The 17047-nt window shown below is 32.4% G+C and overlaps 2 protein-coding genes across 2 annotated transcripts in view; both read left to right on the forward strand.

The window, feature by feature from the left end:
• Nucleotides 1-232: 232 nt before the first annotated feature.
• On the forward strand, nucleotides 233-2667 carry LOC127747221 (uncharacterized). The gene is made up of 3 exons (XM_052261247.1): nucleotides 233-538; nucleotides 597-729; nucleotides 809-2667. Exons 1-3 carry the CDS (start codon nucleotides 233-235, stop codon nucleotides 2665-2667), a joined length of 2298 nt encoding a protein of 765 aa, XP_052117207.1.
• Nucleotides 2668-16546: 13879 nt separating this feature from the next.
• Nucleotides 16547-17047, forward strand: part of LOC107471279 (protein SMAX1-LIKE 6) — an 8495-nt gene continuing 7994 nt past the window's right edge. Inside the window, 1 exon segment of the mRNA XM_052260281.1 lies at nucleotides 16547-17046. Within this exon segment, the coding sequence (XP_052116241.1) occupies nucleotides 16893-17046 (154 nt within the window). The 5' untranslated portion in view covers nucleotides 16547-16892.

Genomic DNA, 17047 nt, shown 5'->3' on the forward strand with positions numbered 1-17047 from the left:
GTCTCATTAGAGGGAGTAGGATGGCTAGTGAGGAGAGTTTTGTGGTTTTGGTGCACCACAGAGGATCTGTTAATAGAAAAACTCGTTCCGGAGTAAAGTTCACAGATAAGAATCCTCTATGTATTGTCATAACATCTACGACGAGTTATGATGACCTTGTTAGCGTTGTACTAATGAAGCTCGGTCTGGAGGGTGCGAAGCGGGTAAAGAAGTTTTTTATCGCATTCCAGTCATGGTGCTACAGAATACGGTGAAGTATGATTGCTTCACGATTAATAATGATGTGGACTTGCAAGTAATGTTTCTTTGTCGGCGGCAGTTTCCGGAGGTGAGGACACCGGAGTTGTTGGCACGGCTGGTTGATGTTGTATCCAGCTCTGGCGGTTCGAACAGGAATACGAACACTGTAGCGAATCCAACAGGTTCTAGTTCCCGGCCTGCCGTTGCTTCCTCGTCCGTCCCTGTGTACGAACCAGTGGTCCAACATGTCGCCTCCCCATCTTTCGCTGTTGACCTCAATGGCACCGAAGGCGACGAGGTAGTGGAAAGGGAAAATTTGCCGAACGCTTTAGTGGGAGTTGCACCTGTTGGCGTAGGAGACGGCTAATTTTGCCCTAACCTTCAAGGGCAAAGACGCTAGGAGGCTACTAGTGAACGCGGCGTATGCGAAGACTGAGGTTGAATTTGATTACTGGTTTGATATCCTGCGATCTGAAGATCCGGCGATGTGTGAGTGGGCGAACCGGATTGATTACTCGTTGTGGACTCAGCACCGTGATGAGGGGCGGAGATTCGGTCACATGATTAGGGCACGCTGTTGGATTCGGAGCTAGAGATGCGGAAGGGACTGGTGGTCTGACAGAGTTCCAGGTTGGTCAGCAATTCCAGGATAAAGATGAGGCCCTTTTAAGTGTGAAGACTTACAGCATCCGGCGAGGGGTACAGTACAAGGTGGTGGAGTCCGATCACCGCCGGTATGTGGGCAAGTGTTCCGAGTTTGGGAATGGGTGCACATGGTTGATTCGACTGAGTCTCCGGAAGCGCAAGGGCATTTGGGAGGTCAAACGGTACAATGGACCTCACACTTGCCTGGCCACATCCATCTCGAGTGACCACAGGAGTTTGGATTATCATATGATTTCGGCGTTCATTATGCCAATGGTTAGGGCCGATGCATCCGTGAGCATCAAGGTGCTCCTGAACGCCACGGCAGCGCACTTTGGTTTTAGGCCGACTTACCGGAGGGTTTGGATGGCGAAGCAGAAATCTATTGCCATCATATACGGTGACTGGGATGGGTCCTACAAGGACCTGCCTAGGTGGGTGTTGGGTGTGCAGCTGACGATGCCTGGTAGTGTTGTCGTCCTTAAGACGACCCCGGTTCGAGTTGGAGGACAAGTGGACGAGTCTCAAGCGTACTTTCACAGGATTTTCTGGACTTTCTCGCCGTGCATCGAGGCATTCCGTCATTGCAAGCCGCTAGTGAGCATTGACGGCACACATCTGTATGGGAAGTATGGGGGAACGTTGCTCATCGCGATTGCACAGGACGGGAACTCGAACATTCTACCTGTCGCATTCGCACTAGTAGAGGGTGAGAATGCGGAATCCTGGACATTCTTTCTCTCGCACCTTCGACAGCACGTGACCCCGCAGCCCGGTCTGCTGGTTATATCGGACAGGCACAACGGCATCAAGGCTGCGCTTGAGGCCCCTGACGGCGGTTGGCTACCGCCATCTGCGTACCGTGCATTCTGCATACGACACGTAGCGGCTAATTTTGCCCTAACCTTCAAGGGCAAAGACGCTAGGAGGCTCCTAGTGAACGCGGCGTATGCGAAGACCGAGGTTGAATTTGATTACTGGTTTGATATCCTGCGATCTGAAGATCCGGCGATGTGTGAGTGGGCGAACCGGATTGATTACTCGTTGTGGACTCAGCATCGTGATGAGGGGCGGAGATTCGGTCACATGACGACGAACATCTCCGAGTGTGTGAACTCTATCCTGAAGGGGGTCAGAAATCTCCCTGTAGCATCCCTGGTGAAGGCAACATATTGTAGGCTTGCGGAACTGTTTGTTCGCAAGGGGAGAGAGGCTGAGGCCCAGATGGGAACAGGACAACAATTCAGTCAACATTTGGTGAAGTGTATTGAGGCCAACATGAAGACGGCCAGGTGCTTCACGGTGACGCTGTATGACCGGGATAACTCCGAGTTCACTATAGCAGAGACCACTCCGACTGGTTTTTTCTCCTTGGGTACTTACAGAGTATCCCTTGCCTCTCGGACATGTGACTGCGGGTACTTCCAGGCTCTTCATTTCCCGTGTCAGCACGCACTTGCATGCTGTGCATACTCACGGGTCACCTGGACCTCTTACGTTCACAGCGTCTATCAGATTAGCTCGGTGTTCAATGTGTATCGGATGGGATTCACACCTCCGATCCCGGAGGGCTTCTGGCCACCTTACGACGGGCCCACGGTGATTCCAGACCCTGACAAGAGGCGTGCCAGAGAGGGTCGTCCTAGATCCACTAGGATACGGACGAATATGGACGAGGCGGATCCGAATCGGCCAAAGAGGTGCGGCCTATGTCGCCAACCCGGGCACACACGACGTAGTTGCCCACAGGTTGGAGGCTCGTCTCAGACAGGACACCATTAGTATGCATGTTGTTAGTGTTAGCATTATCTACATTAGTGCGCATCTTGCTAGTCTTAGTGTTATTTAGATTATTTCCCATGTTGTTAGTGTCAGTATTATTTACATTAGTGCACATGACTTTTAGTTTGATTGTTGCGAGTAGTAATAAATATGGATTCTTTAATTATGTATTTTTTTCTTTAAAGTTCAATCATGTATGATAGTGGTTTGTACTTTTTTTGTTATGTTATAGTCTGTTTACCTATGTTTTTTTTTTAATTTGTGTTCTGGGACATTCATTTTGTATGATCAATGAATCTTGAAACAGTTTAGTGTTTATTTTTTCTTATTAGATTGTGTCCGGGTTGGCGATATAGGCCGCATCTCTTTGGCCGATTCGGATCTGCCTCGTCCATAGATACACAGCTCAGTCAGTCTCACACTAATTCGAACCGGCCTGGTTCGAACTATGGTTGCTGTAATTCGAACCAGCCCGGTTCGAATTACAAGGAAACCTTCTCTCTCTATAATTCGAACCACCATGGTTCGAATTACCTTCATTCTTAATTCGAACCAGGCTGGTTCGATTTATTACCATCAAAAAACCCTAATTCGAACTCACCTGGTTCGATTTACTAACAAATAGAGTTCGAACCAACTTGGTTCGAATTATATAAAAATGCGATCTGGCTTATTGCTGAAACGATTTTTGCTTTGGCGTATTTACGTAATTTTTTTAGCCAGTTGGCTTATTATGGTTTTTTACCCTTAAATTTATATATGTGCTCACATATATGTATGATTTGGTTGTATTTATACTAAAAAATTTATTGTAAATGCAACTTTTGTGTTCACATAGATATCTGGTGACTAATTTATTTATAATAGTCTCAATTATATGAATTATTTAGCTACGATTAAATATTATATTTCACAATAGAAATCGTAGTTTAATTTGTGTAGATCAATTATTTACATGTGCTACAGAATGATGTTGTAAATAATTTGTGTTGTTGATGGTTATGTTGAAGATGATATAAAAATTATTTTATTTTTTATAATTTTTGTCTTTGTCATTGTTCTACTTGAGTGTTGAATTCTTTTTTTAAAAAAAAAATTAGTTGTCTATATAAAGGCTGTATTTGGTGCTTTATAAAAGTACCACTACTCTACAATGTAGTTAATTAAGTTTTAGAATTATATTTTGTATATTTTATGTTTTGTACAAGGTCTATTTGTTAGTCTCTTTTTGTCAGCAAAAGAGATGTTATTCATCTCTTCATTATTTCATTAGAGATTTTAGTTTAGGTGAAATTGTCACCTATTTTGTAAAGATAGATGTCAAAGTCAAATCTATATTACATTATAAAAAATTAAAATAGTTGAATATTGCTAGATTTATTGGTAAAATTATTAAAAAATTTGTCAGTAAACTATTTATCGTCAAATTTAATGACAGACTAAATAAAAAATTTTTAATTGACAATACTCTGAAGGTTGTTAATTGTTATTGTCAAAAATTTTAGCGTTATAAATTCGATTTTTGGACATTTATTACTGTCAGAGTTAGTATTAATTCAAATATAAATAAAAAATATAAGAAAAAAGATATTGGTTAACAAATATTTTTTTATAAAATATTTTTGTAGGAATATACTTTTGTTCTTTTTGTTACTACCCTAAAAAATTATAGGTTCATTTAAAAATTTTGTAAAAATAAAATAAAATAAATAATATATCTCCCGTAAAATTACCTTATATAAAAATATAGAATATTTAGTTAGATTTTTTCAATTTTATTAATTTAAAAATAATATAAATGATAAAAATTGAAAATATTACACGTGTAGTATAAATTATTTTATAAATCAAGTCTAACTAAGCTAAATAATAAAATTTAGGTGAATAGATGAATCAGATAAATTAGAATAATTTTTGTTAATATTATACTAATTTGATTAGATTTAATTAATAAAAAAATTGTTAACATAGCATTACTCATAAAAACTATTGAGTATATATAAGAAGAGTTTAATTTTAATGTCTACAGTCTTTTAATTATATTCTTTTTTGGATGATTATTATTATTCACACTATTAATATTAAAAGTAATTATTTTTTGTTATGTTGTTATTACTTTATATTATATTAAAATTAAATTTATATAAAAAATGGATAAATTATATTGATTACAGTCTTTTCAAAATTCGGTATGACATTACCTTTTGTGCTTTAATGAAACTACATTGATTCCCCCCTAATTATATAGACTTCCTTAATAATCTGGGAGAACCTTCTTATGTTTCTTTTGAGTTGACTTTTCTTTTTCTGAAAAAGGTAAATCATAATTGGTTAACTCGAAGCTAGCTAGTTTAATTTACATAGATTAGTAGTTTCATTCGGTTGACTAGAGAAAATGTCTATACTCAATTCAAAGGGTTCCATGCAAAAGTAGTTTGCCTTGGTTTCCATCATTCCCAAAACCCTATTTGCATTGTGAACAACCTTACAAGACTTTCTCTCCGTTGTTAAGTTTTTTTTTTTTTTTCTCTCAAATAACAAGACCATCATCTTTAATAAACCAAGATCTTGAAAAATAAAATCCTAAGGTTGTGAAAAATAAAATCTTGAACAAATGAATAAATTCTGAAAAGTTATTTTGAATTTTTGAAACAAAACATTTTTTTGTTAAAAAGTATTTTAAATTTTTGCAACAAAAAAATGTTATAAAATATTTTAAACTTTTGAAACAACAACTCTTTGTTATAAAACAATTTAAACTTTTATAATAAAACAACTTTTTGTTACAAACAATTTTGAACTCTCGCAACAGAACAATTTTCCATTACAAAAAAAGTACATTTTGTAAAAAACAAAGTAATTTTTGTTACAAAATGATTGAAAATTTTTGCAACAAATTATCTTATTATTAAAAAAATAATTTGTAATAATAATTTTAAATTTTAATAAATATAGTGTTTGTTATGGTTCTCACAACATTGCCTTAGTTTCTAATAACCAGGGTCTAATATCATGTTAGAATTAAAAAAAAAAAGACTGAAAAGGGAAATTGTATATTTGTTGTATAAAATATGGTATTATGTAAATGGTATTTATAGGTATATAAAATAAATTGAAATAATAAAAACGTAACATTCTGTAATTAACTATCATAATATATAATAAATATATAATTATGTTAAATAATTTTAATGAATATTTGTTTGATTTTATAGGGAAAATGACTTACATAAATTAATGATATGAAAATATTACTTATATCACTCAAAGTAAAAAATGATATGTAAATCTTTCGATGCAAAGACAGTTTTTACTAAAAAATTTTAGATACACGTAAATCGAATTAAACAATTTTGATTTAAGCATTTTTTTAGTAAATTGAATTAGGCCATATAAATTTATTACGTAATGCAGTCTATTTCACCAACCTATAATAATTTGAGTTAGGCTAATTCAAATTAATCAATAGTTTGGTGTCCATGATAATTCGAATTGGGTAGTCCCTAATTTGATTTATATAAGAGAGGGATTTATATAAATCTAGCTCACCTGTTTCAATTTACATGGAAGGGGCTTTATATAATTTGAATTCACTTCATTCAAATTATATTTCACCACCCATACCCCATCAAATCCAGAAAAAGCGACACAGCCCATCAACATGGAAGACGACCCAAATTGAATCTACTACTTAGATGGAGTCGCACATATCACTGGTAGCGTGTATGACGAGGTTAGTAAAATAAAATATTTATTTAAATTTTATTTTATTTTCTGTAAGAATTAAACTATTTGATAGTTTTATTTAAATCAGTTAGATCTTATTTATTAATATGATTAAAATATGTAAACTTCAAGTAGTAGTTAGAGGTTTGATTAGGGGTTGTAATGTGTTAGAAACCATTTATTGATATTAAACTGTTTAGCACATGAATATTGTAATTGATCTATCGAATTTGTAAATCTCGAACAGGGATAATAGTATTGATAGAACGATGGTAGTGTGTTAGGATATATAAATAAAAAATGCATGCTGGATAAGGGTATTTTTGTAGAGTTTTAGATAACTTATTTTTTGTAGAGTTTTGATTGTAAGAGTATTTTTTTTAATGTGATGTAACCCCACTGCTACATCTCGAGTATGAGGAGGCAGCATGGTATGCCGTTAAATGATAGGATCATGCCATACGTCCAGATGGCTAGCTTGACCCATCTCGCGAGGCTCAATGATAACTGGTTTAAGTTGGATGAGTCGTTAGTCAGTACATTTGTGGAGAGATGGCGTCCGGAGATTCGTACCTTTCATATGTCACTCAGTGAGTGCACGATTACGTTACAGGATGTAGCCTACCAGTTAGGGATCCCGATCGACGGTCACTATGTCAGTAGATGTTTGACGGACTTCGAGAGATACATTGAAGGAGGCCGGCTGGCGTGGACTTGGTTTCAAGAGTTGTTGGGTGTGATGCCACCACCGAATTGCATCGACAAGTTTACTGTGAAGTGCGGGGGTACTGCGGTGTTCCTAAACTACCTGCTATATCACCCCCAACTGGAGTATTCCTTTCATCCTCATCATCGCTATCGTCGGCAATCGTAGCGGGCTCCACATCATCATCATCCTCATCCTGAAATACATCTTCCACACCATTCAGTGCTCCATCCTGTCGTGATTCTGGGACCACATCATCAATGCCAGCCACCACAAACGCAGCATCAACTACCGGTACAATATCAACCTGTTCTTTGTCATGAGTGCGGTTTAGATCAGCAGCGAAGGACGGAGAGGCCACCAAAACTGTCTCAGGCTCAATCACAGACAGAGATGAAGAGGCACCAATAGGCCTCGAACTTGACCCGGCAGCCGTGATTGAAGGCAGAGGATTTCGGTTAGAACATCCTGAACTAGAGACCACATCCACAAGTTTGGCCAATAGCTCAGGAGTCCTCACCTCCAGGAATCGCCGACGATAGTGGAACAGAACTTCTAAATATTCATCGCTGCATATGACGAATGAATCATACTTCACATCATCCTGCAAAACGATATCGAAACTCTGTAGAATAATTTCTCCACCCGTTTCTCGCCTTGCAGCCCCAGTTTTTGGATTATAGTATCCTTAAACTCGATGAAACTCGTTGAAGGTCTCATGAAAACACTAAGTGAATCCTTATTCCTAAACTTAATTCCGGAACACATTTTTTTCTTAATCGACCCTTTATAGTGTACCAAAACCAAGAAGCTCTCATCACTAGCTATTGTGGGACTCATTATGATAGAGAATTCATATTCCACAGCTATTTATACACATTTGTTCCCTACTAAATCGAATTACCCAACCTCCATTTACATATGTTGCTAAAACTATAGTAAATTTGCCTACCGTAATATGATTTATGCATGTTGATCTCCAACAATGTAAATCAAATTAAGCTAGTTCAATTTACTTGGAAACATACCAATCATGCATAAATCTGATCACCCTGGTTTGATTTACTTAGGAATGCCTAAATCGAATTTGCTTAATTCGATTTATGCATATCTAGATTTGCCTTAGTAAATCTATGTAGCCTAATTCGAATTACTATTAAAAATTGTAATTCGAATTACCCTGATTCAATTTATATAGAAATAGCCTTTGGAAGATGCACGTACTATTTTTTGCTTTTGGTGATATATGTAATATTTCCATGCCTTTGGTTTATCTAAGTAATTTGTCCGAGTACTAGGATAATAAACATCTCAGATTTTGGGGTTCACCAAGGATCGAATTCTTGATCTTTCGAATTTAGAACTCTAATACCATATCATGATACCACTTATCCCAAAAACTTCAGCCAATGAGAAATGGTAATACTAATGGTTATATCTCTAATATTCTCTAAATTTTTATTGTACACATTGTACAAATATTCCATTGGATCCCTATACTTTCTCAAAAGATAACTCAACTAATCAAATTGGTTTTCTCTACCTATAGTTAGAATCCAATTTTTGCCTGTATATGGAAAACACGTAGTGGAAATAATCTAGGTTAAAAAAATGCAGTGTTTATCTGTTTTGGCCATGGCAATAGGCTGCCCCTTAGGCATGAGTAGTGAACCTTTCTCTTGCAATTTCTGTTGTCAAGACACATCAGCCACAAAAAGTAAGGTATGTATAAGATTGGGCACCTTCATGACCCACCACCACCACTAATAATCGCCTTTCCAACCTCTAAACATTCTTTCCCCTAGAAAGCTTTTCATATTCGAACGCTTCAATAATGTGGTCAAAACTCAAAAGTAGTGAAGAAAAATAGTCAAATACCTTGGACTTTAAATTTTTAAATTTTTATATATATTAAAAAAATAGCTAGCTAGGTTAATTTCAACGTTAAGCTTTTGGCGACTTCTTAAGCCCCTTTCGTCATCTTTTTTTTTCTAAGATTAATAAAAGAATATAGATAATTTAAAGATAACTTATTTGATAAATACGAAAACTATATAAAAAATATAAAAGACCTGTATTTTCTAATACTAAATTATTAAGAATGAATTTTTTTAATGATCTAAATTATATGTTATATGCTGATGTAAATTTTTACAAAACATCAATGATATTTTATCTTTTATAATTAAAAAATATATCAATTATTACCATAATAATATAAAACATAAAAATAATCAAATATTTGTATTTCACGTTAAAATCACCCGTATAGAAAAAAATTAGCCTCAATATGACATGAAATGATACGAAGAGGAGGAAAAAGAGAACTTCACCTTTAATAATAGAGAACAACAACAAAGGCTATATTTTGTGTTCGAAAAGGCTATTATACCCTATAACGAATCATAATTAATAAGTGAACGAACTGGTCATGAAAAAGCATTTATAGGCGAAAAATAGGTATTATATAATTTCTATTTTAATAATGTCATTTTTTTTATAAATTTATACAAATATGCAATATTAAAAATTATGTACAAAATATGTTATAAAAATTAAGAGTGACCATATCATTATTTTAATAAAAACTTATTAAGGATTTTATAAACCCTAAGCTAAGAGATGTCACATTTAATAATTTTTTGGTCTTTATTTAAGAACCTTAATATAATATCATTTACTTCAAAATAAATTATGATGACCACAACCAATAAGTTTAAAATGGTTAATATGATGTGTCACATTTAGTTCTGTATAGTTTTGAAAGGTTTGGCTCATAGCTCATACACCTCTTATCTAGAACAGTTACACATAATAATTATATTATTCCTGTAGAAAAATGAGTATGTCTAGAGATAATTTCTAAATTTTAAGAATAAATTGCATTATTTTTTTATTCATATTATACGATTAATATTTATTAATTTTTCACCTCTTTTTGTTATTAAGTGTTTATTTGGGTACCATTATTTTGATAAAAAAATATTTTTTTTAATTTTTTTATTTTTTAGCGTATTTAACAAATTTTTAGTAGTAAAAGTAAAAGCACTAGAAAAATAAAAAATATTTTTTTTGAGAAGTTATAATTTATATCTTTTTTTAAAAGATCTTTTTACTTAAAAAAAGATATGTTATACGAGATATAATTAATAGATAAAAAGATCTTTTTATACGAGATATCTAAACATAAAATTACTTTTACTTTTTTTATATGATCTTTTAAAAAAAATAACTTAAAAAAAATATATTTTTTTAAAAATTCACGCAAACAAGCCTTTAAATAAAAATGGTTTTCGATTTAGTAAAAAAAAAAGATTTCTGTATATTATTTCTTAATTTTTCAAAGTTAGATTGAGAGGTTAAGGAAGAAAGTAATTTCGCATTTATTGTCAATGAAATTACTCATAGCATCAAGTAATGAATCAACCTCAAATTTGCATTCACTATTATTGCATGCGAAATTGGAAACAAAAAATCTCTACCCTAATTTCACATTTATTGGATGAAATTAGGATATCACATATTCGTTTGCAATTTCACTGTTAGTAAATATAAAATTATGGTAGTTAGAATGTGTCTATAAGCAACAACGATGCATACGAAATTGCTTTATTTCCCAATTCTACAATCTGTAAAACAAGATTGCCTGTAAATTAGAAAATAATGCAAAAAATATAATTATCTTTATTTTAATAAACAAGAAACTAATGATTTTTATTTAAATAAAAATTCATAGAAAATATAAAAATTATTTTTTTTGTATAAAATTCAGAAATATTAAGTATAACATGAATGCAAAGTAAACTTTTGTTTTTTATAGAAAAGTATTGAATTAATAAATTATTTTTTTAACCAAGATTAATTAAGTTCTTTTGTCTACTCTTTTTTTTTCAGTTAATTTTTATTATGTCAATAAATTATTAGACAACTTGATCGAATTTAATTACTAAAATAATTTGATGATATAACGTTATCGAGATGTAGTTATATGTATGTCCTTGCAGACATGTTCTAAACCAAGCCAGAAAACAACACACATGCTAAAATCTAGCTAGGATCGTATTATTCGTATAGCCAAGGGGAAAAAAAAAAATCACCCCACAAAAATCTTGTGCACACCCATAATTGATAATTCCCCCTGTAACATATCCTCTGGGCAAAAAGTTGTCACAATAATGTTCCTCATCAATCATCATATCCATCATTGACCATCATTTATATTTTGATTTACTAAAGTAGTTATTATTATTATTATTATTATTATTATTATTATTATTATTATTATTAGGCCGCGACAATGGTGGCTTTCAATATGTAGACTGGTGGTTATAGATGTCTATATATTAACTTATCAATCTAACAATAACACATGACATGATATTTTTTGTAATTAGTACTTGACTAGTATTAAAGTTTAATTAATGACAATAATTTTTAGATTTTAAATTTTTTACTATGGAATAAAATAGTCATTTTAATTAAAAATAAAAGTCATAAATAATTATTTATTAATATGAGAAAAAAAATAATATAGTGTAAATATTTTCAGAAGTTGTTATTTTTTTAATTTTGGAGGCTCTATTTCCAAAGAGAGAGGAAACGATTTTCCGGTAATAGTGTAGAGATGGTTACATCATCCGACTATATCATTTGAACTACCATTTTTTATTGTCAAAGAATATAATAAATATTTTTTTTTATTTACAGGCTATAAACATGCCATTATTTATTAATAGACCTGTAACTAAAATGTGTCATCGATTAATTAATTTCACATCGAATTTTGCTAGTATGAAGTTATATATGTGTGCTGATTTTTGAACTAACATTTGTGAATATTTTATTTTTTAGTTTTGATAAAAATAGACAACAAAAATGGAGAAAAACATGAGGTTGAATATAACTTTTTGGAGGAAGGGGAGGGGTCATGGGCCAGGTCAACAAACAGACCCGACCCGGAACACCAAGCCCCGTGGCCCGATCCACTATCTTCTTCGGAGGATGTTTATGCGCTGCTCTATGGATGGTGGTTAATGGATCTTATCGAGCCTGAGGTTCTACTGTTTGCTGCTGGTGCAGCCTCTGGCCATTGGACTTGACAACGCTGCTGCTGTCACGGGTTACAAGGTTTACTCTTCAATGTCGTCGTACCCTCTAAAACAGCAACGTTGTCCTGTTCTTCTCCGTAGCATCTTCTGAACTGATCTCCATAGCTGCCATATCAGTCCGCCTTCAATTATAGGACGCGAAAATGATGGCTTCAACAACCTAAGCGTCGCACACTCATTCTGAATTCTTTAAACCGCAATTTTTTATCGGCATCTCTAACTACCCCATCACCACGGAGAAGTTGTTAGCAATACCCACCACTTTCGCATTTTCTATCGTACGTCTTCGTTCTTTGATTGAGTGACTGTACAAAATTGAACTATTGTCTCTCTGAATTGTTGGTTTGAATCTGTTGATTTCTTGATGTAACTTCTTTTGTTTGCTCTATTAAAATGTTCTTTTTTTTTCTTTTTACATGTGAGATACCATTTGTTGAAATTTAAAAAGAAAATGGATTCTAACTAGAAAAAAAATTAATGTGTTAAAACTAACAAATTACGATAACAAATAAACTATTTCAAAAGTGATAAGTAAGTCAAACAATAGTCTTTTCCTCCACGTGCCAACATCTGATGATTTGTTTACTTTATCCATAGTCACATAGCCATAATAATTTGTGGACCCATAGATGGCACCTTATTATTATTAGAAATGAAACCACTTCATTTTAGAAAGAAGCTGCTCAATAAAAATGCTGAAAACTTTTTTTTAAAGATTTTTTTCGTAATTAAAATTTAATATATATAATTGATTAAATTATATTATTTTTGTCAAAATTAGATTATACAAATTGGCTTGCTAAAAAATCGATAAACCAAATTTTAAACTTATCTACATTAATATTTTTTTTATATTAATTTAAACTAATTTAAAATATAATTTATTTATTTTTCAGTTAAATTAATTTGTTTGAATTAATTTTAATAAAAATAATATAATTTAATTAATTAAATATATTAAATTTTAATTACTTAAAAACATCTTTAGAAAAAGATATTTTAAGTATTTTTATCATAAAAGCTCTTTTTTAAAAAATATCTGTGTATTTTATCCAATTTAAATGTTTACAAAAATTATAATAGAAAAAATGTTTCGAAATGGTTAGAAAAATTATTTGTCAAGACATAAAAAGTTATAATATTTAGAAAAATTCATGGTAGTAATAAATAAATAAAAACTAAACAACGAATAATAAAAAAAATAACGAACAGAAAGGCAAAAAATTAACGAAAATAATAACAGCCACAAAATAAATGTCAATCAACAATCGATGCATATCTTTATGGATCGTTGAAAGCATCAAAGAAGATCTTGTAGGACTTATCTTTATTATATGTATATCTATCTTCTTTTTCCTTCCACTTCTTAATTGTGGTTTCTATTGCTCCCAGCGCGCACTCATGAAAACCATGATGGAAAATATAATAATTTACTTAATTAATCCAATGTTAATGCTTATATTATAGCAGTTTAAGTTACTACTATAAGTTAATACAAATTAAAGTATTATTCTCCGGAAGTAATCATTACTTTTTTGAAAGATCTTGTCACTAGTATGCATATAGATACGATTAATGTAATTAGAAACTATTGATTACTACTAAAGCAAACAATAATAAATTAACATGAGAAATTAAATCAATTAAAAAAATTTAATCAATAAAAAATATTTTTATTCAGTTCACATACAACAGTAACAGATAGATAAAAGGACAAATTAATGCCCTAAAATTTCTCCAGAAGTCATTACATTATTTTGAAACTGTAATTTTTTTTATATTTTTGAATAATATATAATGAGAAGTAATAAATATTCATTTCTGAATTTTTTGCCAAAGTAAATTATATTATATCAATGGTGTATTTTAAATATTATAATTATATTTCAATATTAATTTCATAGGCTAATTTTTTTATATGAGATTGACATGTGAGTTATGGTGAGTTATGGAGTACTAGAGAGATATACACAGTTATGACGGCGTTCAATTTTTTGTTTTAGTGGAAAGAAATCGAACCGTTCGATTTCATTGCAGAGAAAGAGGAATACAAATGGACGGTCCGATTTGTGTGGAGTAGAATTTCATGAATACTGAAATCGGACCCAAAATTTTCTGCCAGTACACAAATCGGACTCAGGATTTTCTGCCAATACACATATCGGACCCAAAATTTTCAGTACCTACAATCAAACTGTCCGATTTGCCTTGTGCAGTCCTTATACTCTGATAAAATATCATAGACCTTTATAACTCTGCTATACACCAACCCTCTCCATATTAAAATTAAAAAGTTCAGCATAATTCATCCTTCACATTACAAATAATTTTTAGACTTTTTTCTTTTTATTACAAACATTCCTTTCATACTCTTTCTGGTAAGATATTGCATCAATAAAATCACCAAAACAAACCTTGCAAAAAGTCAACATAACTTATCCTACTTTTTTCTTTGTTTTCTAGCAACTAGCAAGTAGTCCTTCTATGCCTTATCAAAATCTTTTAACCCTTTTTAATGCTCATAAGTGCATGTTCATTATATTGGATTTTATTCTCGTATAACATTAAATTAGATTAAATAATATCGATTGGAAAACGATAGTTTCACTTTCTTTCACATTTCCTCATATAGTTTACTCAGAGAAAATAATGAATCACAGATGTGACCAAGGAGCATAGCACGATAAGAATTTTGTCAAGGAAAATTAGTAACGCACTAATGCTTCATTACTCATTTAATTTGAAAAGTTCATTGATATATTAATGTAATGAAATAATTATGTCCAAAATAAAATCTCATCAAGCCTTAGCTCAATCAAGTCAACATTTGCAACCGGATTTGGACCATCTCATAATTTTCTCATTTATTTTTGTCATGTTTCAAAATCTACTATTAATTTAATTTGTTTTAGAAAATAATAAATAAATTAATATATTTCGTATAGTTAATGGTGGAGATTAATATACGACCAATAACATGAAAGAAGATAAATAATTTATAAGAATAAAAAGATATATTAAATTCAACTAGTTAGTATTATCATGAAATTATTTTTTTAAAATTTAAATTGATAAAAAATGATATAAATAGTGATATTTTTAATACGTACTCTCAAATAATTAATAATCTCTTTTGAATTTGCTTAATTTTTTTATAAGTCTTTTTTTATCATTTTATTTGTTTTATGCTATTTTTTTTTGTATGATATAATATCAAAGGTCTATGTTTAAACTTTGAAAGGTCTAATTATGCTCTATGATGCACGGACAATGACACGGACACGGGACACGACACAACACGGGACACGCCGATCTTACATGACACAGGGACACGCATACATATAAATATAAAGTATTTTTTAGATAAATCGTAATGATATTTTAATATTTTATTGATATTAAAATATAAATTAATTTTTTAAATTATTTTAATGTCTTATTTTAATTATATCAAGTATTTAAAATATTTTTGTTTTAATAAATAATAATATATATTATATCTAAATTTATTTTAAGAATATATCTTAAGATTAAGACCGGACACGCTGACACGTGATGGTATTAGGTGTGTCCAAGTGTATCTGGGAAATAATTTTTTATTTTTTATTGAGACACATTTTGGACACAGTAGACACGCGTGTCGAACGAGTGTCGGTAAGTGTCGTGTCCGAAATGTGTCCGACACGCAGACACGACAACTCAACAAAGTGTCCGTGCTTCATAGATTATGCTGATCCAATTTTTAATCCAATAATAATGTTAAATTACTCAACTGATTCCCATGATATAAATCATTCGCCAGCACTTAAAAAAAAAACAAGAATCATTCTCCAGCCTATTAATTAATCAAAATATAACCTAACTTCTGCCGGCTTCAGTTTTCAATTCTACATTTGGGAAAAATCCGCATCAACACATATAAATAAAGTTATCAAATCTCTAGTCTCTAGTTAACTTATTAAAAGCAATTTTATCCATTTAGATTTTTAATCGAGTTACGATTGTACGTATATGTAAGTGAAAAGTGTTACATATTTACGAGTATAAACTTCAAAATTTGTATAATTATGGATTTGCACAAGAGGTAAAAAGAAAAAAAAATACTAAGAATAAGGGAAAAAAGCAAAGGAAGAAGAACAAAAGGTCCCTATTACACTAAAAAGGTTGACATTGACCCTCGATTAACCCCATTTGGTTGAGTGGGCACGGCATCTGTCTCACCCAATCCTGAAAGACAAGCACTCACAAAGTTGTTCAAAAAAAGATACCCTCCTCAGTTACTATTGTTTTTTCTTTTCTTTTCTTTTCTTCTGCTTGTTCAATTCCCTTTCCCTCATAGTGATGAGGAAGAGGAGAGAATCTATACCCACCATGTTTTTATATTTTCATGATTTCATCCATGCCTAAATGACATGGGTCCCACCTCCACCACACCAAAAAGCACAACAATATCATCACCCAAACTCAACACAAACAAACCTCGCTATCTCACTTCTCTCTCTCTCTTCCCTTCCTCCCTCCATTCTTCAAACTCTTCACCAACAAAACCCATTAACATCTCCTTTAACACACACCCCTCACACTACACTCACACCACTAATATCTTATTTTTTATTATTATTAAATATAATTAATTATAATATATAATATTTTTAATTGTTTGTTTATGCGTTAGCTAGCCGGCGATGCCGACGCCGGTAAGCGCAGCGAGGCAATGCCTAACGGAGGAGGCGGCGCGTGCGCTTGACGCCGCGGTGACGGTAGCGCGTCGCCGAAACCACGCCCAGACTACCTCCCTCCACGCCATCTCCGCCCTTCTTACCCACCCCTCCGCCACCCT

The sequence above is a fragment of the Arachis duranensis genome, chromosome 1, assembly GCF_000817695.3.
Source record: "Arachis duranensis cultivar V14167 chromosome 1, aradu.V14167.gnm2.J7QH, whole genome shotgun sequence".
Classification (NCBI taxonomy): Eukaryota; Viridiplantae; Streptophyta; class Magnoliopsida; order Fabales; family Fabaceae; genus Arachis; species Arachis duranensis.